The sequence below is a fragment of the Nelusetta ayraudi genome, unplaced genomic scaffold, assembly GCF_046127955.1.
Source record: "Nelusetta ayraudi isolate G7.1 ecotype Tasmania unplaced genomic scaffold, CSIRO-AGI_Nayr_v1 ptg000172l, whole genome shotgun sequence".
In the NCBI taxonomy this organism is placed as follows: domain Eukaryota; kingdom Metazoa; phylum Chordata; class Actinopteri; order Tetraodontiformes; family Monacanthidae; genus Nelusetta; species Nelusetta ayraudi.
Window position 1 is genome coordinate 9,647 of NW_027466221.1, and position 27,854 is coordinate 37,500.

The 27,854-nt window shown below is 46.7% G+C and overlaps 2 protein-coding genes across 3 annotated transcripts in view; both read right to left on the reverse strand.

Moving 5' to 3' along the window:
• Positions 1-4,707: 4,707 nt before the first annotated feature.
• Positions 4,708-8,727, reverse strand: LOC142880782 (uncharacterized). The gene is made up of 5 exons (XM_076014722.1): positions 8,479-8,727; positions 6,944-7,427; positions 6,219-6,419; positions 5,995-6,124; positions 4,708-5,857 (listed from the first exon to the last, which is right to left on the reverse strand). The coding sequence occupies exons 2-5, from the start codon at positions 7,335-7,337 to the stop codon at positions 5,380-5,382; spliced, it is 1,203 nt and encodes a 400-aa protein (XP_075870837.1). The 5' UTR covers positions 7,338-7,427; positions 8,479-8,727; the 3' UTR covers positions 4,708-5,379.
• Positions 8,728-9,595: 868 nt separating this feature from the next.
• The window catches only part of kif19 (kinesin family member 19), a 25,764-nt gene continuing 7,505 nt past the window's right edge, over positions 9,596-27,854 (reverse strand). Inside the window, exons 3-20 of one of the 2 annotated variants that reach the window (XM_076014708.1) lie at positions 20,351-20,461; positions 20,183-20,270; positions 19,478-19,614; positions 17,558-17,683; positions 17,243-17,437; positions 16,413-16,559; positions 16,175-16,297; positions 15,244-15,403; positions 14,988-15,162; positions 14,698-14,896; positions 14,195-14,465; positions 13,519-13,643; positions 13,255-13,424; positions 13,038-13,143; positions 12,174-12,297; positions 11,305-11,705; positions 10,590-10,749; positions 9,596-10,483 (exon numbers count right to left, since the gene is read on the reverse strand). In XM_076014708.1, the coding sequence (XP_075870823.1) occupies positions 10,377-10,483; positions 10,590-10,749; positions 11,305-11,705; positions 12,174-12,297; positions 13,038-13,143; positions 13,255-13,424; positions 13,519-13,643; positions 14,195-14,465; positions 14,698-14,896; positions 14,988-15,162; positions 15,244-15,403; positions 16,175-16,297; positions 16,413-16,559; positions 17,243-17,437; positions 17,558-17,683; positions 19,478-19,614; positions 20,183-20,270; positions 20,351-20,461 (2,925 nt within the window). In that variant the 3' untranslated portion in view covers positions 9,596-10,376. Of the gene's footprint in view, positions 10,496-10,589; positions 10,750-11,304; positions 11,706-12,173; positions 12,298-13,037; positions 13,144-13,254; positions 13,425-13,518; positions 13,644-14,194; positions 14,466-14,697; positions 14,897-14,987; positions 15,163-15,243; positions 15,404-16,174; positions 16,298-16,412; positions 16,560-17,242; positions 17,438-17,557; positions 17,684-19,477; positions 19,615-20,182; positions 20,271-20,350; positions 20,462-27,854 lie in introns of both variants that reach the window. The other variant, XM_076014707.1, reaches the window with a different exon arrangement.

Here is a 27,854-nt window from a genome sequence, read left to right on the forward strand (position 1 = left end):
AGGTTAGGGTTAGGGTTCCTCAAGTACTAGAAGCCCCAAATTTGCTGTGGGCGCTTCTTGGGGGCTCCTGATGAAAGAGCAAGTGGCCCCATGTCTCTAGGACAAAGTTGAAATTTCACCCCATAGACTTGCATTGAAATAAGGCTGAAGCTAGGGTTAGGGTTAGGGTTAGGGTTAAGGTTAGGGTTAGGGTTCCTCAAGTACTAGAAGCCCCAAATTTGCTGTGGGCGCTTCTTGGGGGCTCCTGATGAAAGAGCAAGTGGCCCCATGTCTCTAGGACAAAGTTAAAATTTCACCCCATAGACTTGCATTGAAATAAGGCTGAAGCTAGGGTTAGGGTTAGGGTTAGGGTTAAGGTTAGGGTTAGGGTTCCTCAAGTACTAGAAGCCCCAAATTTGCTGTGGGCGCTTCTTGGGGGCTCCTGATGAAAGAGCAAGTGGCTCCATGTCTCTAGGACAAAGTTGAAATTTCACCCCATAGACTTGCATTGAAATAAGGCTGAAGCTAGGGTTAGGGTTAGGGTTAGGGTTAAGGTTAGGGTTAGGGTTCCTCAAGTACTAGAAGCCCCAAATTTGCTGTGGGCGCTTCTTGGGGGCTCCTGATGAAAGAGCAAGTGGCCCCATGTCTCTAGGACAAAGTTGAAATTTCACCCCATAGACTTGCATTGAAATAAGGCTGAAGCTAGGGTTAGGGTTAGGGTTAGGGTTAAGGTTAGGGTTAGGGTTCCTCAAGTACTAGAAGCCCCAAATTTGCTGTGGGCGCTTCTTGGGGGCTCCTGATGAAAGAGCAAGTGGCCCCATGTCTCTAGGACAAAGTTGAAATTTCACCCCATAGACTTGCATTGAAATAAGGCTGAAGCTAGGGTTAGGGTTAGGGTTAGGGTTAAGGTTAGGGTTAGGGTTCCTCAAGTACTAGAAGCCCCAAATTTGCTGTGGGCGCTTCTTGGGGGCTCCTGATGAAAGAGCAAGTGGCCCCATGTCTCTAGGACAAAGTTGAAATTTCACCCCATAGACTTGCATTGAAATAAGGCTGAAGCTAGGGTTAGGGTTAGGGTTAGGGTTAGGGTTAAGGTTAGGGTTAGGGTTCCTCAAGTACTAGAAGCCCCAAATTTGCTGTGGGCGCTTCTTGGGGGCTCCTGATGAAAGAGCAAGTGGCCCCATGTCTCTAGGACAAAGTTGAAATTTCACCCCATAGACTTGCATTGAAATAAGGCTGAAGCTAGGGTTAGGGTTAGCCCTAACCCTAACCCTAACCCTAACCCACTTGCTCTTTCATCAGGAGCCCCCAAGAAGCGCCCACAGCAAATATGGGGCTTCTAGTACTTGAGGAACCCTAACCCTAACCTTAACCATAACCCTAACCCTAACCCTAGCTTCAGCCTTATTTCAATGCAAGTCTATGGGGTGAAATTTCAACTTTGTCCTAGAGACATGGGGCCACTTGCTCTTTCATCAGGAGCCCACAAGAAGCGCCCACAGCAAATTTGGGGCTTCTAGTACTTGAGGAACCCTAACCTTAACCCTAACCCTAGCTTCAGCCTTATTTCAATGCAAGTCTATGGGGTGAAATTTCAACTTTGTCCTAGAGACATGGGGCCGCTTGCTCTTTCATCAGGAGCCCCCAAGAAGCGCCCACAGCAAATATGGGGCTTCTAGTACTTGAGGAACCCTAACCCTAACCTTAACCCTAACCCTAACCCTAGCTTCAGCCTTATTTCAATGCAAGTCTATGGGGTGAAATTTCAACTTTGTCCTAGAGACATGGGGCCACTTGCTCTTTCATCAGGAGCCCCCAAGAAGCGCCCACAGCAAATATGGGGCTTCTAGTACTTGAGGAACCCTAACCCTAACCTTAACCCTAACCCTAACCCTAGCTTCAGCCTTATTTCAATGCAAGTCTATGGGGTGAAATTTCAACTTTGTCCTAGAGACATGGGGCCACTTGCTCTTTCATCAGGAGCCCCCAAGAAGCGCCCACAGCAAATTTGGGGCTTCTAGTACTTGAGGAACCCTAACCCTAACCCTAATTTCAGTTAACCCGAACCCTAACCCTAGTTTCAGCCTTATTTCAATGCAAGTCTATGGGGTGAAATTTCAACTTTGTCCTAGAGACACGGGACCACTTGCAAGTTCATCAGGAGCCCCCACTAGACACCCACGTCAAATTTGGGACTTCTAGCTCATGAGGAAAACCGAAACCCTTACCCTTTACCTAACTCAACCCTAACCGTATCCCTAACTCTAACGGGAGGTCCGACGAATGGACGATTTGTTATACTAATGAGAGGTTGGACTAATGGGCAGTTCCATGTTTCTTAGCCCATCTTATTTTGTGTTTTGTAAAATGGCGGCAGGCACTTCCTGGTTTTACCAAAACTGAAATGTGGCTAATTAGTTGCTTTTCAACCACCGACTGACCAGTTTCCACTCTTGCGTCTTACTGATGCAGATTGTAAAAAATTCCACATCTGTGATGGCAGTGTGTTTGGACTCACTTCTCTCCTTGATGCTGATCAGCACAGTGTTCAGATGAGGTTTCAGCTCGTCCTCCAGCAGCTCCAGGCCCAGGACTCTGATGGCACCCAGTGCATTGTTCAGGTTGTCTGTGCAGAGAAGAAGACGTGAGAGACAGACACATCACGATTACAAGCAATGGAGACCAACTGGACTTGGAACACAATGTGAAGTTCTGGTTCTGCATCAAACCATCACTTTCTATTTTTTTTATTTAGAATGATTGTAGCAAAGAAAGAGTTGCTGAGTAGATAAGCTGTAGTGGCCCCAGATAAAACACACACACACACACACACACACACACACACAGATTGAACTTGCGACCTTCTTGTGAGGTTACAGAGCTAATCACCGCACCGCCGTGTTGCCAGGACGACATCCATCTGTGGGAATGAAGTTTGCTTGTGGTTTGAGTGAAGCTGCCAGAATCTCTGACAGTGAACACACAACTCTGAGCTGATTGGTCAAAAAATAAAACCCATCTGACGCCACGCAAATTTTTTCATTCTGTGGGTGTATCTGTGCACGTGCGTAGTCCTCTTGATCATCTTTGGTTGCACAAAATTCTGCACCTCACCATGTTAGTGTCAGCAATCCACATTTATTGAGCAAACGTGGGGAACCAGAACTCCTGACTGGCCTTCGATTCTGCTCACAATTTATCAGTCTAGTTCAGGCATGAGCAAACTACGGCCCGGGGGCCATATGCGGCCTGTTAAGCTTTTTAAAGAAATTATTTGAACTTGAAGAAATTATGTTGATAGTAAGTCATAAAATAGGTTTGATGTTTTCTTTACTCCTATTAGGTGGGTCACCAAAACACTCCATCCATCTGCCCCTGCTACGGCCCCTCTGTCAAATCTTGGAACTCATTGTGGCCCACCAGTCAAAAAGTTTGCCTGGCCCTGCTCTAGCTGGACTCTGGTTTCAATGTTAGGAATCATGAAAGATGTTTCATTTGCTCGTCAGCACATGAAATGTAGTTGTTGTTTTTGAATTAATATTCTCATGAAGATTATGGGAATTTGCATCTCAACAACCTCCATCTGGCCAGATAATTAAATTACAACGGCACTGGAACGACTTGAGTGGCTGTTGGTTTAACACACGCTGCTCTTGTCAAGCTTCATCTGACTGAACCAGGAAGTCTAAATCACCTCCGCGGGTGTTCAAACGTCACTGACAGCAACAGCTGAGGTGAAGCTCGCGTGCAGCAAAGTCACGTGTGTGTGTGTGTGTGTGTGTGTGTTTGTGTATATACGCAATTTATCACACATTAATTCAGAGGGAACAATTTTTAGCTGAATGAGACAAATCAAACCAACGTGATTCTATGATGCCTTAAGTTGTGTTGTGTTGTATTGTCGCACTCACCGTTGGGCTTGTTGTGTTGTAGCTGAGTGGCTCTGTGTTTGTCCCTGTGTCGCTGTGTGTAGGTGCACATGGGTGGGAGGTTGTGGTGGCCCATGGCCGACGCCTCCTCAGCTCCAGGTCTCCATCAGTCAGCCGCCGCTCTGGACAGACGGCACTTCACACCGCCGACGCTCCATCTTGTGTGTGTGTGTGAGACGTTTGTGTTGCTGCTCCGTCCGCACGCAGGTTAATACACACTAAGTCTCCAGTAAAGCCGCAGCCCCCCCGCCCTCCTCCCACTCCTGTGTGTGTAGTGAAGGAATTAGCTGCCAGGTGTCGTCTTACTGCACAAAGTGGACCAACAACACACACTGTCCAGCCTCTGGTTTTGGAAGAGGTTTTTTCCCCTGATGTCTCCATTTAATGCTGCAAATAAATTATTTCCTGTTTGATATTATTATCTAGAACATGATCACAATATAGTCAATCGCGCTCACACTATTTGCAATGCACAAATAATATTTGTGCAATGCAAATAGCGCTGTGTGGGACTGTACTTTATTTGAGTTAATGCACATCTGGGTACTATATATAGATTTTTTTTTAACAGTTTAATCAGTATCAGTATCTTAGTTCTATGGTAGATTTTTTTAAATACTTTTTTTTGTCTTTATAGTTCATGATATTTATATTTATATTTATATTACTATTTTATGATATGTATGTGTGACGTATGTTTGTGATTGTGCCATTTCATGTTTTTATTTGTGGGTCCTATGAGCTGCAACTATTTTTAACAACACACTTTGCTCAGCCAATGAAATTCATTGAAATGCAGCACAATACAAAGTTTTTTACTAAACTTTACTGAACTTCTGAAATTGACAAAACATTTTCTACAGTCGAACGCTGAATATCTAAAGTGTAAAATCAACAGTGTTATGTCATCAGTCAAGTCATGATCATTGCAGGGGATACAGCTGAGGATGGAAATACAAACTGAAAAAAAAACAGCTTAAAAAAAAACATCTGAACTAATTAGAGTCAAATCAAAATAACGCACAGAATCGGCTGTGAAACAAACTAATTCAACTGGAGAAAACTTTGATATTCAGGGAAATGTGATCAGTCCGCCACAACTGCGATTCCTGAGCCCTGAACTGTAGCAACAGCTGCTCAGCAGGTGGCACCAAAGAGACCAACAGGACTGGGTGATGAAAGTCATCTTCTCAGTCACTTCCTGCCTGCTGTTTGTTCATCAGTATGTTTTAGCGCCGACTTCAAAGACGCCGACTGGTCACTGAAATCGAGCGGTGAGTGAAAATGTTCCTGCTGCAGTTTGAGAACAAACGTCCAGGATTCGGTGACGGTGATTCACTCATCTGCCTTTAAAAAAAGTCCGAAACTTGTGACGTGTTTGGCTCACAATGATGACATCATCACAACCAGGATGCCCTCTGACGACAACCTGCCCTGTAATTGGTTTTTCCTGCCCTGGCCATGTGACCTGCCTCTAAACGGCAGTGGCTGCACTGAGGCCGCTGGAGACGGTCTGGTAGCCCATGGACACCAGCGTGAGGACGTTGTCCTCAACGCCGTCCGCCTTGCACGACTCGCCATGCGTGTCCATTGGAACGCTGGCGGTGGCGGCGGCGGTGCTGTCCTGCCTCGTCCTCTTGCTCTTGGCTTTGCTCCGCCCCCTGGCTTTGGGAGTCTCCCTGCCTGGCTCACCGGCATCCAGGAGAGTTTTCTCGCCGTCCGCCGGGCGGGATTTGCGGTGCCGCCTGCGGTTGCGTCTGGCCGGCGGGCCGGAGTCGGTGGGGTCGGAGGCGGCGGCGCCCGACAGGATCCGGATCTGCTGCTCGATCACCATGACGATCATGTCCAGGGCCACGTCCAGCATGCCCAGGCCCAGGCCGTGGGTGACGTTGTTGAAGGCGCCGCTGTTGGCCGGGTCCATGAAGCATCTCCTCATGTCCTCCAGGTGGTTCCTGAAGCCAGAGACACAGTCAGGACAAGATCCACTGGCTGGAAGAGCACCAGTCAAATGTGTTTCGAGGTTGGGTTTTTTTGTGTGCGTGTGTGTTCTTAATGTCAATGTGTCTCGGTGAGAATTCAATGAATGTACTTTGTCTCAATAATCTTGGACCAGTGTTGCACTCGGTTGGTCTCAGGTGTGAGCTGCTTGGCCATGTTGCCGTAGTCGATGTAGTCGCGGGCGAAGTCCTTCATGTCGTCACACAGAGCGCTGCCGTCGCCTGGACAAAAACACACAAAGTCATTCCTCAGTCAGTTGCTTCACTTCTTCTCGATATTACAGACTCAGTGGACGGCACAAACATCGTCCGTCACCTTCAGTGAGCTTTGAGAAGTACGAGGAGACGGACGTGGTGGTGCTGGGAGTCAGGCCGAGGACACCGAGCGACTCCAGCAGCGTTTTCTTGCTGGCTGGACCCCGGCTGACCCGGGTGTAGGCGGCCAGGGAGCGCAGGGACATCTTCTCCGGAGGCTGCAGCCGCCGCTTGATCTCGTTGTAGGAGATAAGGTACTTGCCTGAGGAGAGACGCAGCAGAAAACACGAGAAATGAGTTGTGCAAGGCTTCCAAAAAAAGTAATACATCAAAGGTTTGGCGCGTGTTGTGTAGACATTTTTTAAGAGGAAACAGCGACATCAAGTGGTTACATTTTAGATTGCAGCGCTCTTTCAGTCCCCTTAGGAACTCTGTGCCCTCACTCTCTAAACTAAGCTTGGTACTGAACTACAGTGGCTTGTGAGCACAAATCTGGATTCCTCGTTCACCTTCTTCTTCACTGGTTTATTTGAGGATGAGAGCGTTCACCCCAAATATGAAATGCCCAGGCAAGCTAACTAGGAGCAAGACCCCTCTTCTCTGTATATTCTTATGTAGATATAAGAACTGTTCTCTGAGTAGGAAACTAAATCATTTTTATTGCGCTGTGTGTATACACTTGTATTAATGTATTTATGGGCAGTATGTTAAGCTTTTAGCAATACAGAAATAAAAAATTAAGCCATATTTGACATATCGGACCTTTGAATCAAAGGGGTGACTTACGAGCCTTGGATCCCTTCATGTTGGGATCCAGGAGCGACAAAACCTCAGCGAAGGGCATCTGAGTGTTGGGCTGCAGGTTCACACTAGCGTTAGCGGCGACTTCCTGGTTTTGGGACGTGATCTCAGACTGGACCGGCGCACACATCTGCATCTGAGAATGAATCTGAGGCGGCACCATGCTCATCCCCTCCTGGTTCTGGTCCAGGATGGCCTGGCCTTGTGCTTGCGGGAGGAGGAGTGTGTTTTCCGACAGCTCCTGCAGGCCCATGTCCACCTGTGTGGCGCCACTCGTTTGCTCTGAGGACACCTGGAAAATCCCCATGACTGGCTTGACCACAGTGAAGACCATGTTCCCCTGTGCATCCAGGCCCATCATCCTGGTGGAGGGATCCATGCTCCAACTTCCTATGCGATTCCTATGCGAGAGCCCTGATTTGGTCTAGGTGGCCCATGTAGGAGTGAGGTGATGGTCAAAGGTTCGAGTCTGGGTGAAAGAGAAACAAAAACCAGCCATGTCAGTAACATTATTGACCTTCTTTTTATGAATCTCTCTCAACAAAAAGCAGAAGTGTAACTCAGCACTGTTCTATTTTTTTCCCCACACCTTATCTTGCAGTATATATGTATGTTTCAAAGTGTCTTCTGAGTGACAAGAATGAAAGTGGCTTGTGTCATGTTTTATTAGCTTTCATCTGTTTTACTGGATGACTCTGTAACATCAACTCATGTGACTTTAATCGGAGTTACTACTCCATTAGTATGGGTTTAACTATGAAGGCACGAGAAATGTCACGGCCGTCCCTGGAAATATGAGCTGGGCTCCCCTCCCATTTATATATGTATATATATATATATATATATATATATATATATATATATATATATATATACATATATATATATATATATATATATGTATATATATATATATATATATATATATATGTATATATATATAATATTTCGATTTTTTTTTTTTCTTTTTAATTGCCATGTGATTCTGCTTGCACCGTTTTGCCCAATCATCAGCGTCTCACAATTCAACAGGGTCCAATAAAGCAACAGACAAATTCGGCCCATCCCTCTACTGCGTTTCCTCTCTGTGCTGGTGTTTACGTGACTACCTGAGACGTGCACGTGAGAGTGCGGTCTCATCCTCGCGGTCACCGGAAGGGCTTCACCCCCGATGTTTGTGAAACAACTTTGTGTAAAGTGCAAATTCACCAAGTGAAAAGGTCGCCACGTTATCATCCATTTTGTGAGCGTTCATAATCAACATGTCTTAAATCTTACCACGGACAAGCAAACATTCAAAAACTACTATTCGTAAAGTACCAAAGTCCAACTTGAGAAATGGACGCGGCCGCCGTCACGGTGACTGTGACGCTCATCATGGCTGCCGACAGGATCACGGGCTGCTCGGCTCGGTCGGCGAGCTCGTAGCTTGGACCTCAGACGGCCGCGGTGGGACTGGAAGGACTGAGACAACAGCGGTGCGTGCGGCACGCCACAGCGCTGCCGCCTGTGTCACTCACCGACTCGCGGCACGCTCGGTTCCCCCCTTCACAGCGACGCTGATCCTGGAACGGTCTTCGGCACAACCTGCGACATTTTCCCTCCTTCTCCGCGGTCGCTTCAGCGGGTTGCAAATCAGCCGAAGTGAGCTACCGCCAGGCAGTGTTGATCCCAGCTGCGATTGGTCCGCCCGCACATCAGTCAAATGGGATGTCGGTTTTAAATGGCTAAGCCCATTGCAGAAAAAAGAAGGCGGGACTTCCGCTTTCGTCAACGCTGATCTTCCACAGTTTTGGCCGCTTTCCTCGTCGGATTTCGCCTTTTCAAGTGATGTGGATTTAATATTTCCGATTAATCGTATCATTTTAAATCCGGTTAACTTAAAATGAAATCCCATTACTCGTCGGCTTCGGCTTACATGGTACACAGCTACTATTATATAATATACACATATATTATATTGTGTTGGTGCACATTTATATTATTATTATTATTATTATTATTATTATTATTATTATTAATTTTTTTTTTTAGGTCTCGTTTGTCATTAAGATGTGATTACACTTTGTTGCTCCAGAATGAGGAAATTCAAGTCGAGAGAAATGGTGGGGAAAGACATTAAAACATTAAATATGAGCGATTAAATGGCAATAATCTATTTCAAATAGCTTTTGTATTTGTTTTTTTTCTCATCCTTTGGCACATCAATTTTTATTACGTTTTCTGTATAGCAAATGCGTTTCCTCACTGAAGAAGCAAGAGAGGAAATCAATGATTATTGGGAGGGTAAATTTAGTTAAATGCATATAAATTGTTTCGAAAACCCCGGTATGACTTAATCCTCAAAGCGACCATCTGGCAACACCAAGAGATTTGTTTAGGCTGTTACGCCACAGCGAAGGACAAAAGTTCAAGTTCTGCCCTCTGAAACCTGGACCCTGCTGTTTGTGGCACATTTAGATCTAAAAACCCTTCCAAGTTTCACTATAACAAAGGCATTTTTTGTTTGTAAATTCTGAGCAAAACTATATTTTAGAAGCCTTTTTTACTGTCTAGCTATCCTGCACTGTTGCAACTAAACTTGAAGGGTTGTATGACCTTATAAGCAGAGATCTTGTTTTCAACTTCAATTTCCAATTTATTTGGTTACAAATTAAAAAAAATATATATAAAATAAAGAGTAGAAAGTAGTAAAACAATGCCAAGGAAAAATAACAAAAGGCAATAGTTAAATATTTAAATACAAATATAGTCAGCTAACCACATAAGGGAATCGGTGATACTCTAAACACATGAGAGCGCACAAACGCAAGCACGCCTGCACACATGCTCACACACACACGCACACACACACACACACACTCAAGACTTTTGGGCAAGAAAGGCATATCCTGATCCATGAATTTAGAAGGACACAACAATCAACCTTGTGAAACAGTTTTCTTACTAATGAATGAGTGCAAACTAACTGAAACAACATCAGGAGACAAGAGAGAAAATGATGCTCCGTCATCAGAACAGAAGGCTTCAATATACAAATTTTACAGTGCCACACGGCCTCCCTGGTTTACTGAGGATCACTGCGAGAGCCACGCAAAATACCCACACTCTAATTGTAGAGCATGACCACTGTTATTATTACAGTAAAGAACAGGCAAAAGTAGAGGATTTGCCTTCACAGAGATGGAAAAGCATCCAGAACTGACACTAACTGCGCAACAGGGAGTGGAAACTCTTAACAGAAGAGAAGATCAGTCTGCACCGACACTCAGTGTCCACAAGAGAGCGCACAAGGAGCTCACACTGCCCCCTGAGTGAAGCTGTTGGGTTTGGTTGCACTGGGTTTTCTTCAAGTTTCCTCCTGGCTCATTGAGTCCTGGTCCTGGGCGTCCAGAGAGCAGCTGCGGCCAGTTTGGGCTTAGTGTCGGCGAGCGCGCTGGGTCCCGGTGCCCGCCGTGTTGATGTAGAGGAGGGGCTGAGGCTGCCGCAGATGGGACCCTCGCTTCAGGTTGTTGTTTGTGTGAGCTGTGGACGACTCTGCATTAGAGACGGACAGAGACTGGAGCTCAGAGGTGCCAGGTGCGGCGGGGGGGGGTCGTCGTGAGTGGAAGTTTCCAGAAGTGGACCTCACCTGTCAGGTGGCTGCAGTGGGGGGAGCGGACTTTGGCGAGAGGATGGACTCTGTGCTGGGGGCGGAGCACGACGGCCTGGGGGGCGTTGTGGAGGTGGGGGTCCGATGTGCTGTCCAGGGGGCGGAAACGCTGCGCGGCGGCCGTCTTGGTGTGAGGCAGCTGTCGGCCGGAAGAAGAAACACAAAGACTCTCACGCCGCTGACACAAAAAACTAGAAAAATATATATAAGATAAAATAGGAATGGCTTTGTACCCTCAGCCATTGTAAGGCTGAGTAGGAAAACATGAGGTAAAGACTTTAGTGAGATCGAAAAGAAAGACGCTCAAGGACTTTTTGTGTGTGCTGTTTTTCTTTTTCTGTATAATTGTCCTGTGGGAGGAGTCAGCAACCTTTTTGAACCTGAGAGCTACTTCATGGCAATCAGTTTGCTTCTGAATTCTTCAGAATTTTCTCAGTTAGCCTTTAGTTAATGTTATTATTAATGATACTCATCGATGTGAAGACACTGATCAGATTAAAGAGTTCTCAATAATTATCAACAATGACTTAACAAGGTTGGAGAAAATTGGGGGCGACTCTCGTGGTCCTTGGGGGTGACCTGGTGCGCATGGGCACCGTGTTGGTGACCCCCTGACCTGCAGTACCGTCAGCTACAAATACAGAAACCTAGAACCTTGAAAATGTGGAGGAGAGTTCAGGGAGGGAACACTCACTGCTTGACCCGTGACCTCAAAGGAGCGAGAGCGCCTCTTTTTGCGGCCGGCCTCGAAGTCCACGTCGCGGGGCGTCTGGTTCCTGATGGCGACGTGGCGGTGTTGTGGGCGTGTCCAGGTCACCTGCAGGTTGGGGCCTTCGCAGGCGGCGGCGGTGCTGCTGGACAGGTTGTCGTCCGACGTGGCGTGTCTGAGCTCGGGGCTGGGCTGCCGGCTGCGCCGCACGGGCACACCTCCGGGGGGCGCCTCGCTCAGAGACAGGTTGCTCTTCTGCTTCTTGGGGTCCAGAGGGGAGGAGGGGGGAGGGGCCAGCCGCAGGGCGTCCGCCTCCAGGGCTTTGGAGCGTCGGCGGGCGGCTTTGACCACGATGTTCTGGACCCCCTTCAGGATCTGCTGCCGCTCTGAGACACACACACACACACACACACACACACACACACACACACACAGAAGCACAGTGAGTTTTAGTGTGGCTGCTAGCTGATTTCATAGCCTCGCTTAACTTTATATGCTAAGCTAAGCAGGGCTAAGCAGTGCAACAGAGGTTAGCAATAACAAAGTTAACTATGGCTGGCTAGCTGTTTCCATAGCCTCCCTTAGCCTTAGCTTTAATGCTAAGCCAATAGAAAGTGCTAAACTAACACAGGGTGCTAAGCTAACAGAATATACACACATACACACACGTATGCCAATAACTTGCTATACTGTGAATTTGTTCTGTTTCTAATGTGGGAACGCGCAAATTTTGCGAGTCATTTTTCACGACACTGTCTCAGGCGTCGGCTTTGCCCCCTCTTGAGACTGCCAGGAGATAAAAACTGTTGTTCGAGAGCTACGCTGCAAACAAGGGGCTAAGGCGGCGGTCTTACCGATCCGTGAGAGGACAATGTCTGTGCCGGCCTCACTGCTGTCAGGTGATGAGTCCAGGTGGCTGCTGACGCTGTGGCTGAGGTGGCTGCAGCTCAACGTGCTCTCAGGTCCCAGCGGCTGCAGCTGAACACACGGGAGGCGGAGCATCATCACACCGGCATCACACGGAGAGTGCGACGCGTGTTCATTCACTCATAACCCACTCGCGTGTGAGTGACGCTCAAACGTTTCTGACGGGGTTAAAGGTTAAGTGCGTAATATTTGTGGATTTTTAGATTGCAGCTCTCTTTCGCTCATGCTCCCTCTCCAGAGTTTCCCAACTACGGTGGCCTGCACACACACAAACTTGAATACCTCGTCCACCTCCTTCTTCGTTGGTTTATTTGAAGACACAAGCGTTCAAAATAAATACGAAACGCGCTGTCAAGCAGCTGGATTGTGCACACCAGGCTTCCTTAGAAATATGGCATTGCAAGATGGCAGCTAACTGGGAGCAAGACCCTTGTTCTATGTATGTTCTTATGTACAGTACATATGAGAAACGCTATGGGTAGGAAAACCAAATGACTTTAATTGTACTGTGAGTATCTGCTTTTATGTTTTAAGTTTTTACGGGCAGTATATTAACGTTTTACGAATATAAAAAAAAAAAATCAAGCCAAATTTTATACGCTGGACCTTTAAACACGACGGCGTACACAAGAGTGTTTCATGGTTGATGTTTCTCGTATGGAAGGTGAAAACAACAACAACAGATGAAAATTGGAATTTGATCCAATCAGGAAATAAAAATCAGCAGCGTCACAAGTCACCTCACAAACATGGCGTGAAGGGAGAAATGCAGCCTGTCGGCCACCGCCCACCTCTCTGTTGCCCCTCCCATTGATGTGGATGGGGGGCGGAGTCATCACGGCCGCGTTCTTCATCTGTCGGGTGTGAGGGCAGTTCTTGAAGACCCTGTTACTGTCCCTGCGAGACAGACAGACAGCGTCGATGATGATGATGATGATGATGATGATGATGATGATGCACCGTCTGGAAATTCGTGAGATCTTTGCCAATTTGGCTGCGTCCTCTTACAGCTCTGCCTGCGAGATGATGGGCGGCAACGTGTGGCGCCGCAGTTTGACCTGGCCGCCACCGCCGCGGCTGTCCGAGCACACGTTGCGCACGCTCTCCTGGTCCGAGTCCACGTCCTGCACACTGTCCCGGGCCGGCCGCGGCAGGGAGATCTTGGGCAGGGAGCCGTCCTGGAGGGGAGATATGGAGGGGCAGTGTCAACTTACTCCTCGTTTCCTAAGTTAACTCCTTCAACTACAACTTTCGATTCGGGCGCCGGCCGACCTTGACCGAGTGTCCGGCCGTGACCTTGTCCAGGGCCATGGCTCTGTCCAGCTTCCTCTCATCCAGCTCCCGCATGTACATCTCATAGAGCTCCTGCAGGTGAGGAGGCACCAGCAGGCTGTGCTCTGTAACACACACACACACACACACAAATACACAGACACCATGTCAGTGGTGAAAATAGAAAGGAAAGTTTTGTTTGTCTTTTTTTCTTTCCTTTTGAAGTTTTTCCTTTTTTGTTTTTTTTCATAACAAATTCAGTCAATATTTATTTGGTTAGACCAGGGAAGGGCAAACTTTTTGACTGGTGGGCTACAATGGGTTCTAAAATCTCACAGAGGGGGACTATAAATATGCACGAGGGATAAATCGAAAAAATATCATCTAGCTTCAACGTGAATTGAAAATAACCCAAATCAAAGTTCCGACAAAATCAGTGTCTTCGAAGCCCAGGGTATTTAGCTCTTTATTGAAATGACTCTTAAAACACAGAACAAATGGATGAAATCCAGCTATTTTATGACTTACTGATTCTTAATATAATTTAAGTTCGGCGGGCCGATTAAAAAGCTTAATGGCCTGGGCCGTAGTCTTCCCAGGCTCACACTTCATATAAAGACTGCAGACACACACACACACACACGCACGCACGCACACACACACGTGCAGCGGTTACCGTCAATGAACTGCCTCTGCTGCTGTATGATCTCGTCGCACAGGTGCCGGTGCTGCTCGAAGCGCTGCACCACCACGTTCTTCTGGCGGATGACGTTGTCCTTGAGCAGCGCGTGCGACTGCATCTCCACGTTCTCGATCTCCAGCTCGTGCACCTTGCAGAGGAGGCCCAGGACCTCGCGCTGCTCCTCGGAGCTCACCCGCCGAGGGAGCAGCTCCTCCAGGCGCCGCGCACGGTCCCGCAGCTCCAGGAATCGGCGCTCTAGCAGCGCCTAATGGACGAGCAGGGTAGGACATAGCACGTGAGTAAAAAAATCTTCTGAGAGTTCAAAATCGAAAAAATATGGAGACTGGTTGGAGTGAAAAACTGTATTCGTTCAATTTGCATAAAAGTTTTAAATGACCACAAAAACTTACTAGATGATTTTTATTTTTTTTTTTCATTTTGGTGCAGTGATCAATAAGACTCATAGAGGCCTTGCAAGACTTTTCCTCGTCTCTCACCTTCTGCTTGCGGATCTTCTTCTGCTCAGCCATGAGTGTGACCAGGTGTTCCCGGGCCAGAACCACATCCTGCGTCTCACTGCTGTCTGGCGGCGACTCCGGAGAGTCCGAGTCCTTTTCGCTCTCGTCCTTACTGACGCTCTCCTTCCTCCGCTCCGCTCGCCACTTCCTGCGGTGCCGGCTCTGCTCCTGCTCCCAGCTGGAAGCACAGCGCAGGTGGAGACGGGTCACAAAGCTGCTGCGTGACGACAGAGGAAGAGGTTGTGATTGTTCCCTGCCGACAGACTGACTCTGTGATGGTGACCAGGTGTTTGGAGGTGTCCATCTGGATCTCCATGCTGCTGTTTTCCAGCTCCATCAGGCTCCTCCTGATCGCCATCTGCTGGCGGAAGGCCTCCAGGAGCTGCTCCTTCAGCTGATCCATCTCCGCTCGGCTCTGCTGGCTGGAGTGGGCCTGGACCTCAGCTGCAGGACAGACGTTCAGGAGTTCAGGAGTTGGAGTTGTGCACGTATCCTACCGGAGCGGAGGGCGGAGCATCTGTTTACCCTGGACGTGGCGGATGTCGGCCCGCTCTGAGTTAACGGGCTGGCGGCCGGCCTGCTCGGCGATCTTCTTCTTCAGCCGCTGGATTTCAGAGCGCAGGTCGGAGATGATGTTGGTGTACTGGGCGATGTGGTAGGACACATTGATCAGGTTCCTCTTCACCTGATTGACAATTGAAAATTATTGTTTGTTTGTTCTTTGTTTTACAGATTTGTCCACTTTTATGATGATTACGTGACTTTTTTTCAACCCCCAAACTGCCATTTGTAAGTGTGATGACAGCTGGTTCTTCTGTCACACTGAAGACCTGCAGGGTCTGGAGGTCAAAGGTCCCACATTCACTATTTTCGCAGTGCGTTTCTCATCCTGGACTCCGATGGAGCCAGTAATTATTATCTAAGATTTTTTATTGTCCTCTTCTTTTTTATTGCGTGCTAGAGTTTGGGTTTTATTATATTTTCATGAGCTATTTTATTCTATCTATACATCCTTTGTGCATTTCTTCATCACTCAAGTTCCAAATTTTGTTATTTTACATGTACATGTTGGAAAACCTCAGAGGATGGGGCCAACACCTAACTGGGGGGTGTGGTCAGTCACCTGGGAGAGGTATCACTGCCCCCCGTTACATCACACCGAGCTGATTTCCAGAAGCACTTGCACACTGAAGGTCACTGGCTGGAGATTAGAGATTATTTTTTTCAACCTTTCAGATGTTTGCCAGTGCATATTGTCACACACAATCTCTGTCCAATAGGGGGAGTGCTCTTATAAAAAGGCAGGAGAGTTACTCTACAGGAAAGGTTTCCATAAATGACGCCTGTTGATGTGACCTGTTGCCGTGCAGGAAATCAAATGAACTCGAGCGCAGGACAGTCGTCCATGAAGTAGTTCAGTGATTATCGGTGGACAAACACAGGTGCGGGCGGTTACCCGGGTTCGAATGCTTTTGGCACGGTCGGCATATGTCAGCGTGTTGCGGGACTCCTCAAAGGCCACGGAGGCGGGGCTAATGTGGGCGATCATGACGGTCCTGCTGTTGCCGCCCAGCGAGTCCTGCCAATCACACAGACAAGCACACGGTTGGTCAGCGAGTCTCTCTGCCCGCGCTCACACACAGAGAGCAGCAGGGGGCAGTGTGATGGCGGGTGAGTGTGTGGAGGAGCTCCACCTTGAGCAGCCGCGTCAACTTGCTGTCCCGGTAGTTGACGTACTTGGCGCCGTTCTTGTCGCTCAGGGCGTTGATGCAGTTGCCCAGAGCCAGCAGGGAGCGGTTGATGTGGGCGCCCTCCTTCAGCCGCTGGCCCCGGTTCTGAGTCTGACACATACACACACACACACACACACACACACACACACATCATTTTACAGCTTTGACGGACAGACGTGTCTCACATCTCAGTGCAGATGAGTCGTTCCCGCTCCTGACCAGAAGATGGCAGCACCTGCTATGTTTGATTTTGGTGGACTTAAATCAACTTGAGCGCTCTGTCGGGAGGTTGAGGACAAACAGCCTGTTTTTCTCCTGCTAATTGAGGCCAGATGTCCTGGTTATCCATAAATAGTGAAGCTGTCAGCGGCTATTGTACACCAGGGCTGTTGTAATAAAATCTAAACATCCATATAATAATTTTTTTTTTTTTCAAACACAAGTGTATAATGGTATATACCATTTAAAAATAATGTAATCTCTATTGTCTTATTTCTATCCTCCCCCATGTGAAAAGAAAAATGCTCACAGTCACTTAATGATAAGGCTGCCATGACTTATATTAAAAAAAAAAAAAAAAAGACTGATTCTAAATCAGACTGAGGCCATGGTCATGGACCCTTGATATGTTCACTAGTAGAGACACTTGATTGAGATTTATGGAGTTTCATTTTTTGTTTTTCTTGCTTATTTCTATGTGGTTCAAAGTTTCAGCTTGGAGCCTTTCAGCATCCGTCTCAGGAAGTCGGAACTGTAAACCTGCACAACAGCCCAAAGGAGCAAGGGCTCACCTGCGCTGCCCGTTCAGAGCCGGCCAGGTCGATCATGAAGAGGCGTGCGAAGCGGACCTCCTGCAGCACGTCGCGGCAGCGGCTCTGCTGCTTGACGGCCACCTGCAGCACGGCGTGCGAGCGGGATGACGTCTGATTGGCTGCCGTCGGCTCCTGAGTGCGCTGCTTGTTGCCCTTCATCAGTAACTCCATGATCTAAATAAAAGGAAACAAACAAAAAAAATAATAATTCACCACATAGATGATGCTCCTCCACCAGGTGTAGACCAGTCAGCTCTGCTTGGACCAGACAAGAACGTCTGGTGGTTGCCCAACCTCTTGTGCGTTGATGGTGGACACCTCCGTGATGCCCGCCACCTGAATCACTCCCTTGGAATCTTCTCTCAGGTCCAGGAAGCCTGACGACGGGTTCAGCAGGTCGCGGATCATCTCGTTGTAGATCTAAAACAGACAGACAGAGAAACACTCTTTCATTGTCATTGTACCGTTTTATATTTTGCATTCCATTGTTTGCAACTAATTATGTTATATTGTACCGTCTTAACACTTCCAACACCCTTATCTGTACTTGCCACTTTTTAATATTCTAATTTGTAATCATTCAGCATTGGGGAACAGGCAGGAAGAGGCCGTCACTGAGGAACCGTGGTTGCTCCAGGACGGCCTGGAGGTTCCTGCAGTTCCTCCACTGACAATGACGGTCAAGCGGAAGCGGCTCAAGGCCACATTAGGGCACTGCCATCCTGGAACAGCGACCACGACAAACTGACTCGAGCTCTGGTCTGTTCACAATTTGGATGTTTGCTCCATTATTCTTTTCCATGTTGGGCCATTGAGTCGGACTCTGCAGCCACACAGCACAGCAGTGTTTGCAGTCAGCAGCAGATTCTGCTCACGTGTTCAACAGTGCTGACAAACTCTGGAATCTTCACTGTTCTTTGTTTCTCAGTGGGGGAGCCGTAATACCATCAATTATCTTCAAACCTGTGTGTGAACCTTCAGAAGACAGCGTGTATATCAGCTTTGTTTTTAGCTTGGTTTTTTTTTTGTTATTTTTTTTGTTTTATTTTTGGCTCCTGAGTGAAAATATAAACCGACTCATTCATTGTGTCAGTTTACATTTTCATCCATCTGGAGGTTTTTGGATCAAAGCAGCAGCAGCAGCAGTCGGAGCCTCTTTCCTTCATGTTCACAGTGGGATTCCACACATGTGTGTTGGCTGGATCGGACATGTGAGAGCCGCAGCAGGTGCGTGCGTGCGCGCACGTGTTTGTGTGTGTGTGTGTGTGTGTGTGTGTGCAGGCTGTAAAACGCCTTTTAAAAGTCTTTGTGGCGATGCGGCGGCGGCGCCCAGGAAACGGCAAACAGCAGCAGCATCACGTGTCGGCTGCAGTTCAGTCGCGGTCGGAGTACAGACGGCCTCTTTAATAGGGACATTTCCACTGAGGAGCTTCAATAACATGGCAGCGGCCAGGCGGAGAACCACAGCGTTCCGAGCCACAGAGCGAGCGAGGCTACCCGGCGGGAACAATTCTGTCTGCCGGCCTGCTTTTATTGCCCCATTTTCATCGTCAGCCTCTCATTTATTTGTTCTCCTCCTCCTCCGTTCATTCAGTGTTCTATCAATCATCCACCTGCCTCCAAATGGCTCTGCCCCCCACCTCGTCTTTTTCCTTTGCCTGACACATTCAATGTTTTTTTTCTCCAACAAATCTGAAGCGTTCTTTTGTTCTCAGCTTGCTGTCATCCACAGGGGGAAAAAAAAAAGCTTTTAAGGGCCACCAAGAGTGATGATGCTTATAATTGACCAATCATTCTGCTGGATATGAAAGAAAAAAGTGAAAATACGGAGTCGGGCGGCTAATTTGCGTAAGCAAACAGGTGGCGAATATCAAGTGAGGCGGAAAACAGCAGCTTTATTTTTTTTGGCCCTCCATCATCCTCTAAAGGCTTCTGACGGTCAGACCAGAAACAAGGGGCCCATTAAGGCAGAACATTATTAATAGATCAATCTTGATTTTTATTTCTATTAATTTATGTGTTCATTAAACTTTTTTTTATCTGTCTTTTTTTCTTGTCCAAGCAGAGTGGAGGTGAGAAATAAGCCCTCTTTTGCATTTTTCGTCTCTTCCTGCACTCTATATCATTTATCTTGTTGTCCAAATAAAAAGTCTTCATACAGTATGTGTACATGGCCCAATGTTATTGGGTGAAGAGGTTAGAAGAGACTCGAACCTCCAGGTAGGACATGGAGACGCTGTACAGCATGTCGTCGCTGGTCTCCTCGATGGCACGGAACAGGTCGTTGAGGGTCCGGACGTAGATGCCCGGCTCCTTGTCCGTTCCCAGCATGGTGTAGGTCTTCCCACAACCTGCAGACAGGGAAAAAGAACTCAGCTAGAAGGTCTCAAATCAAGGGAATATTCTAGTTCTTCTTCTTCTGAGTGGACAGTCTCCGTTAGACTCCAGGAAGGAGACACATTCTTTGCTAAAAAACACAGCTCATTAAATCCGCCCTCTGTGATGTCACAGTGGGCAATTAGTGATCCCACCCCCGGCAAGATGTTGGTAGAATGTCAGACCTTCAACAGTAAAACAGTCCAACCGACCTCTGGTGACAGCAGATGTTGCAAATAGCCAAGGAAAAAAAAAGTGTGTTTGTTGCTTATTGGAAAACCGAGTGTTCCCTTTTTCAATTTGTGGTGTGTTAAGAACATTCTGTAATCAGCACACGCACACACACAGACACACACTAGACATCACTGTGCTGTTCTTTCTCCTTGACACACTGCAATTTTCCTGTCACCAACATGTGATTGGTTTCATTTCAACGGCACCATCGCACACCAAAGATCATTTTGTGTTCAGCTGGACACACACACACACACACACACACACACACACACACACACACACACACACACACACACACACACCTACCCGTGGGTCCGTAGGCAAACACGGTGGCATTGTAGCCTGAAATCAGCCCCTCGATCAGCCCTTTGGTTGTCGCTCTGTAAACTTCCTCCTGCACAGGAAGTAAGAGGGTCACTCTCACAACTCTCTCTGATGAAAAACCACTTGGATTTGACTGGAACGTGGAGCCACCTGGTTGGCCGAGTAGTCGAAGGCCACGTCAAACATGTACGTCTTCTCCCTGGAGCGGTTGGCACGCAGGATGTCGTCGGGATCCTCCATGGGGTCCATCAGCACCACCATCTAGCAGCAGGCCGCAGGAAGTAGGAAGTAGGAAGTAAAAGAGAGACGGTGAGTCTTCACACTCATTCAGCCAACGACCTTCTATCAGTTCGACATGCTGGAGTCAGTCAGACACAGGTTCCTGAGCCGAGGGTGACGATTTAAATGGAGGCACAGCCCAGATTGAAGGTTGAGTGATGATGGAGAAGTTTGGAAATGCATAATTTTCTTGCTTCCTTCTGTTAGTTTCTACTGTTTCTTTGGATTATCGTATGTGTCTGATGTCTTCATGCAAACAAAGGTAAAACACAAAAACCCCAAAACTAAAACAAAAAAACAAAAACAAACAAACAAAAAAATCCTGATTCACTTCGTATGCGTTGCTTTTCAGCTGCGGCTCTTCGCCAGTAGGGGGCATTGTAACCCCCTCAACAAACTAAAAAAAACAAAAACTTTGCTCCAACGGCATTCACAAAGTTGAAAAATGCACAATTTGCACATAAAGATTAAAAATAATCTATTTCCATTATTTTCACATTTTAATTGAGTTTTTACCTTCTTATATATTCTAGGATGTATTTATCAGACATGTTATGCTCAAGATACAATCTTTCTCCACTGTTTCCGTCTACAGTCTCAGCAGTCAAAAGACGAAGAAAACGTATGAGAGACAACTCGATGACGAAAAATGACAGTTTCCCTGATTGGTGGGTGGCTGATAGCGTCCAGTGATGGATCACAGACCCACTGCGGTGTATAACTACACATACACATGATAATCGTCTGCCACCACTGGGCCTAAAGAACAAGAACCGTCAGCTAACGTCAAAGAGCACAAAGAGCGCTGACGTCTGTGTGTGTGTGTGTGTGTGTGTGTGTGTGTGTGTGTGTGTCTTTCAATGTGACAGCATGAACAGCATAATAACACTGTATATGATGTGTTCCATCTACAGTTGTCAGAAGATGACTGAAGGACAACACAGAATTAACGAACACAATGACACAACAACACAACAACACAATGCAGTTGAGTTGTGCTCGCTAAACACCTCATGGACAGAAGTCACTTTCTTTTGACATATGCAAACAAAAAATAAAAAATAAATGATGAGGAGAATGTTACACGGCAACGTTATTGAGGTTTTCAACCAATAATCAGTCTGTCGGCTTGTCAAGTCGACTCTTCCTGGACTGGAGAAGACAGCCCCTCCCCTCCCTGAGCCGGAAGTGAAAACCCAACGTTGGGGCGGAAGGCTGCAAACAGAGGGTTAAATGTGCTACTTTCTCGGCTTATCTATTTTTTTTGGTAAATAAATATTGTCTGGAATACAAAAATGAAAAAAAAACAGATCTGAAAAATCAGGGAGTTTATTACCGTAATCATCTCTAATTCTCAGCCTCTAAAAAGGGGAAAAACCTCGAAGTCGAGACTTGACTTCCTCTCCAACACCAGCCAGCGGCGGCCCGGGGGGAGACTCTGTCTGCCTGGATACTTCTTTCTTTCTTTTTTTTTTTTTTAAGCCCGCAAGCTAATTTCAGTGGGGAGCCTGGAGGGTCCTCAGAGGCTGGAGCAGCCTCCTGTTTGATGAAGCCCTCGGCCACTGAGCCGCTCACTTTGAAGCCTCTCCATTGAAATTCAAGAGCGACGGCGGCCGATGAGAGGGAGGACGAGGAGGACGAGGAGGGGAAGTTGAAAGCGCCACCGCCGGCGCTTCTTGTTTGTTTTCTCCGTAGGATTTTTCTGCTGTTCTCCACCGGAGGTCGGATCTCCAGAGAGCAGCAGGTGGCGTCCCGACGCCCGCCCTCCCTTCCTCCACTTTTGGCACTACAGCTACTTAACTTCCTGCCTCGCTGATCGAGGGAAAGTCAAGAGGCTCTGAAAGCTGAAATAAACACCGCCTCAGGAGGACGCCGCTGTTTGAAAAGGGTAGCAGGAAGCTGATAAGGAAGAAAACAGCCTGTTTTCAGACTGGCTGAAGATGTCTGTGCTGCTCTGCACTGCTGGTGTTGGCCTTTGTTCCTAATGTGACATCAGACACTTTATTATGTGGCTCCATCTGGAAAAAAAATACTTGCAGTTGCTATTTTTGCAATGCTGAAGCAACACCATGCAGGTTGTTCTACGTTAAAACAATAGTTTTAAAAGATACATTTTGGTCTATATAACTTTGGCCTGGCTAGAAAATCCCACTGAAGAAATGGAAGAATAAAAAGGAAGAGACAAAAGGAGAAAAAATAGGAGCAGTCGAGCCAGGGAGAAGGGAAGCGTGTTCAGCTAGGGGGCGCCGGTCAGGCAAGTCAGTGAATATTTCCCTTGACATCGGCCATTTCCTGCTGCCACGACGCGAGACCTGACGTCAAGCCACCTGGTAATTGAGGATTGGCGGCAGCGCGGACGAGGTACAGGGTGAACGTGGTGGCGTCATGGCAACCGCTAAATGTGCCGCACGCGCTCCATCGTTTTCACGGAGTTGCACGGAAACCCAGATGCACAAACACAGGGTCATGGACGGAGGAGCGGCGAGGTGAGATGGGAGAGAGAAGGTTGCTTCCAGTCATCCCGGTTCTCCATACATCCAGCCTGCTCGCTGGTGCTATGAGCTCCTGTGTCCTCCTTGAGTACATCCATAAATGTTACTGCGGGACGTCCTCGTAAACTGTACTGTCACACCAGAACTGTCATCATCTAAAAGCTTTGGCTGAAGCTGCACATTTCTCACTTCTCACTACTTTTCCAAGAGGTCACTTACTTTCTTTTGAGTGCTTTATTCATTTTGCTACCTTAAATGTATGATATTATGTTATATTAAGGGATTGTTTAATAGCACTTAGGAAGCCTTGCCAAATTTGCATATTGAGAATAAATGATAAAAATTCTATATATTATAAAAAAAAAAATCTGAATTTTCTCTCCGAGTCATGGGTCTCTTCAGCACAGCGATGTCCATCCTGACATCCGGTCCTTCAGACGTCTGAGGCAGCGTGCGAGGTGCTGAACCGCAGGTCATTGGCACCTTTAATCTGGCCCTGCCCAATAAACAATGGACCTCACGTGCTGCAGACCATCAGCTGGGCCGCGACCGATAACGCCGTCGCTCCGAGCGTGAATTCACACATTGTCAATCCCATAAAATATTCACTCGCTCGCCGAGATCTGCCAAAGTCAAAACAACAGCTTGCTCACGCGGCGACGTGACACCAATTAGTTCGATGGTGTTATCTGAAGGCCGCAAGAGAGGTGGCGATAGCGCCCCCTTTGTCATCGAATGGGTGTCCAATCAATGGAAAGGCTGATGTTTGCTGGCTGACTCGCTCGGCCGTCTGGCTGATTAGTGCCCGGCGGCGGAGATCCATAATTCAGAGGCTGGTACAGTTTCAGCAGCTCCGGCTGGTGGCTGCGGTCTGATGAGGCAGGTGGCAAACGCTGCCAACGCTGCTGCTGCCGTTTGATTGGCTGGGGGTTTCATTACAGCTCAAGGATGACGAGCACACTCACAGAAGAGGGTTTTATATAAAGAGGGTTAAATGGAGCTATGAGTTCCTTTAAAAAAAGAATTAATGTATTATTTTGTCCCGCCAAATGTACTTTTCAGTTTCTTCTTTTTTCCGCTCTGTGAATTGACTTTCATCTTTTTAATCAACAGCACACATTCAAAATTGTTTAAATTGTCACAGTGTTTTACTTTACTGTTTTACTTTTAACATAAGAGAATGTTTCCAACAGGGTGGTTTTCCCTCCAGACCTCAGGTGTGTGACTGTGAAGTTCGTTAAGCACCATCACCTGCTGCTTCTCTGCAGCCTTTCTCACAAACTCTGAAGGCTCTGTGAAGGTTTGTGACAGCAGAAGACTCTCCTCAGATAAACACGGATTTTCAGTCTCATCACGCACAGCTTCCGTCTTCTATCCTCTCCTGCACTCAGGGTCAGGGGGAGTTTGCTGGAGCTTATCACAACTGTCTTTGGGCGCAGACGGGGCTACACCCTGCACAGATGGCGAGGTCGAATTGAAAGACACACAACACCTTGCACTCACATATACACACACCTACGGCCAATTTAGAGTTCCCAGCGCACCTAGAGTGCATGTTCTTGGACTGTGAGAGAAACCACAAAGACACAAAGAATCTGCAAACTCAGGTTTCGAACCCACAACCTTCCGTGATGCGACTGAAATAAAACTATTGTGTTAGACTTTGATGATGGTGAAGTGAAGAACCCTGGAGGAGCCACTAACTGAGATCTTCAGACCTCCACAAAGACCAGACACTGAAGACACTTCAGAGCTTTCTGCTGCAACCCGACGACACCTGATGAAGCGGCATGCAAGTAAAGCATTCGCCTTACATCTGGTGTGAGCATCTAACCAAATAAATCTTAACTGAAAGAATAAATTATATTTTGAGCAGCTGGTGAATACTGAATATGAGACCAGGTTTAAAATCCTGACTTTTTGACCTTTGCACATTCACAGACTGAACAGAGGCAGATTATTAATCGCTGGTCACTGGTGAATTTGTTAGAGGAGGGGGAAAAGACAAACAAAGCTGTTGGAGCTGATAGAAACCATCAAGGAGGCCGGGAGCCCTTTCTATTTTTACCACAGACACTGTGTGTGTGTGCGTGTGTCTGTGCATGCGTGTGTCTTTGTTGCGATGCCAAATGAAGGTCGTGGGGGTCACTTCCGCCTCTGTCAGCCATGCATGTGTTGGCCAGATTAAGTAAAAAAAAAAAAAAAAAGAAAAGACGGGTTTTTATCTCAAGCATCAGAGTCATAAAGTGGAGGAAGCTCTGCTCAGACAGCGTTATATATGTTCCTCCCCTCTCCTCTTTCTCCTCCTCCTCCTTTCTCTCTTCCTCTCTGCTCTCTCCTCCACCACCTCCTCCTTCCCCTCCCCCTTACTTCTCCTGCTCCCTCTGCTCCTATTTCTCCACCTTCCTCCTCTTCACCTTTGTGTCTGGAATAAAGTGTTAAGAAAGTTACAATTGAGTTGATCCGTTTCTTTGATAAATTCTGTTTTTTTTTTTTTTTATCTTAGAGTCAACAGCGCCCAACCTCAGCCTCTCAGCCACTTCCTTCTCCAGTGGTTGGCACAATTCTTATGAAATCTGTCAGGGAGTTTCACTGTCTAACCAGCGACTGGGCTTCCAGTGCACATACCTCCACACACACACACACACACACACACACCTGAGGAGAAGACACTCCTCAGGCCATTGAACACACACCTGCGTGCTCTGTCAAAGATACCACAGAGGACAAAAGGGATGACGATCTCAGCAATCACGGCCGAGGTCGCGACCTTAAGAGGGCGACCTTTCCGAGCTGCTCTTTCAGCAACGTCAGTGAAGCTTTGGAAAGTCCGACGGGCACAATTGCCGCCCGGCTATCAGATAGAAAACCCCCGAGCTGCGACAATGCAGCTGTGTATCTGGTTTCAGGGACAGTCGGCCGTCGCAGGGCACCCGATACAGAGCCGCTCTTCATCCCGGGTTATATAAGACGGCCGGCGGCGGGTAAAGCAGCTCCACGTATACATACAGTCAGATATGCCTGGTGCCCAGTTCACAAGTGTCTGGATCTCCTGCAGAGACTCTGAAGGATCAGGACTCAGGCAAGAAAACTGTCTAATGTTGACGGATTTCAATCAATGAATCAATCAACTTTTTCTATCATGTTTGAAACTTATATGATGATGATGATGATGACGATGCTAATTCTTTTACAAAAGCCAATGTTTACAAATATGTATGTGTGTATATATACACACACACACATATACGTGTGCGTATATATATATATATATATATATATGTATATATATATATATATATATATATATATATATATATATATATACACATATATATATATATACAGTATATATGTATATGTATAAATACATAAATGTTATTGTATAAGTATACATAAAAATATTATCAAAATTAAATAAACCTAAATGCATAATAGTGGACTTGCCCTGGTGTGAAATAATTGTCACTAGGCAACTGAGAGTGATGCGAGGTGGACGTGTCATCATTGGCTGATTGATCGATAACAAAGAAGCCACAGTCGCAGCTTTTCCAGGAACTACAGACCAGAGCGGAGAGAAACTCCTGACTGGATTTAATTCACTGAGGAAATGAAACAATTGTTTGGTTTGTTTTTTTTCTTTCTTCTGCAACTAAAATGGAATAACACTGTGCATGAAATGCAGGTGGTGAAAATGCTGCAGCACCTCTCACACAAACCTCGGGCTCGTTAAAGACATCTCTTATGGACCTGGTGGTAGTGAGGTTTAATGGATCTATTTCCACACGGCACCGAGGCCCCTCCACCACTAACGAGCCTGCTAATGGCCACGCAGCACTGAACAGGGATATTCTGAGGTGTGTGGGGTCATGATGCTGCTTTCTCCATCTGATATCTCACAGTCATGATGTCGTCTTTGGTGTGAGGCACAAAGGGAGCCATTCGCTATTTCAGGGGTTGCTTTTTTATTCTTGTTCATTTGGCCAAACCAAACAGTCTCTTGCTGGTTTTAAAAAAGTAGGTCGGCCAGATTTATTACAGAATTTTGTCAGCATAATCTGGTACGACACTGCGAATGAAGTCATCGTAATAAAGAATATTGAGACACGAGAACACAAAATTTGGTCCCAAAGAAATCTGTCAGATTTGTTTCCAAATTATTATTTTTTTTTTTACCTCTTAATTTTTTTTTCTTTGGTACAAATATATGAGATATCTACATCAGTCATTTATACATTTAATCTATTAATCAATTAATCCTTTATTCTAAAAATGATCAAACGTGGTGTTTTCCTGCAGACCTCCAGTGGTCTTTGTTTAGCATCTGCACGGTTCCAATCAGCAGATCACATGAGACAGACAGAATAGAATAGATGTTCTATATTGATCCAAAATTGGGAAACTACGCAATGCAGGTGTTTGGCGTTAAGGTAGTTAAGACTAAGTAATATATTTTCATTTTTTTCCTGTGTTGGGCAGCTGCTTCAAAAATAAATGAATGAATGAATGAATGGTTGAGTGAGTAAGGAAACAAGTATTCTATTCCACCCAACTATAGAATGTTATTCTGGCAAATGGAAAATCCTGATAGAACTGTAAACTCAGACTTTTCTTCTGTTGTGATTACTATATGAGACTTGTATCAGCTTCCCTCTGCTTTTTGTCAAGGCTACCTTTGGTTTCTGTTCTGCTAATATAATTAGCTTTGCCAGCCGCTGTGTGAATGATGTCAGCGGATGAACCTCGACAGACAAACAACCTGTTGTTAAGACCGGAGCTGCAGAAAAAAAAAAAAAAAACCCTCGGAGACTTAAAACCCCAGACACGATGTTTACTGTCACGTCATTAGCAACTCTAACACCAACACTGTTTTTTTTCTGCAC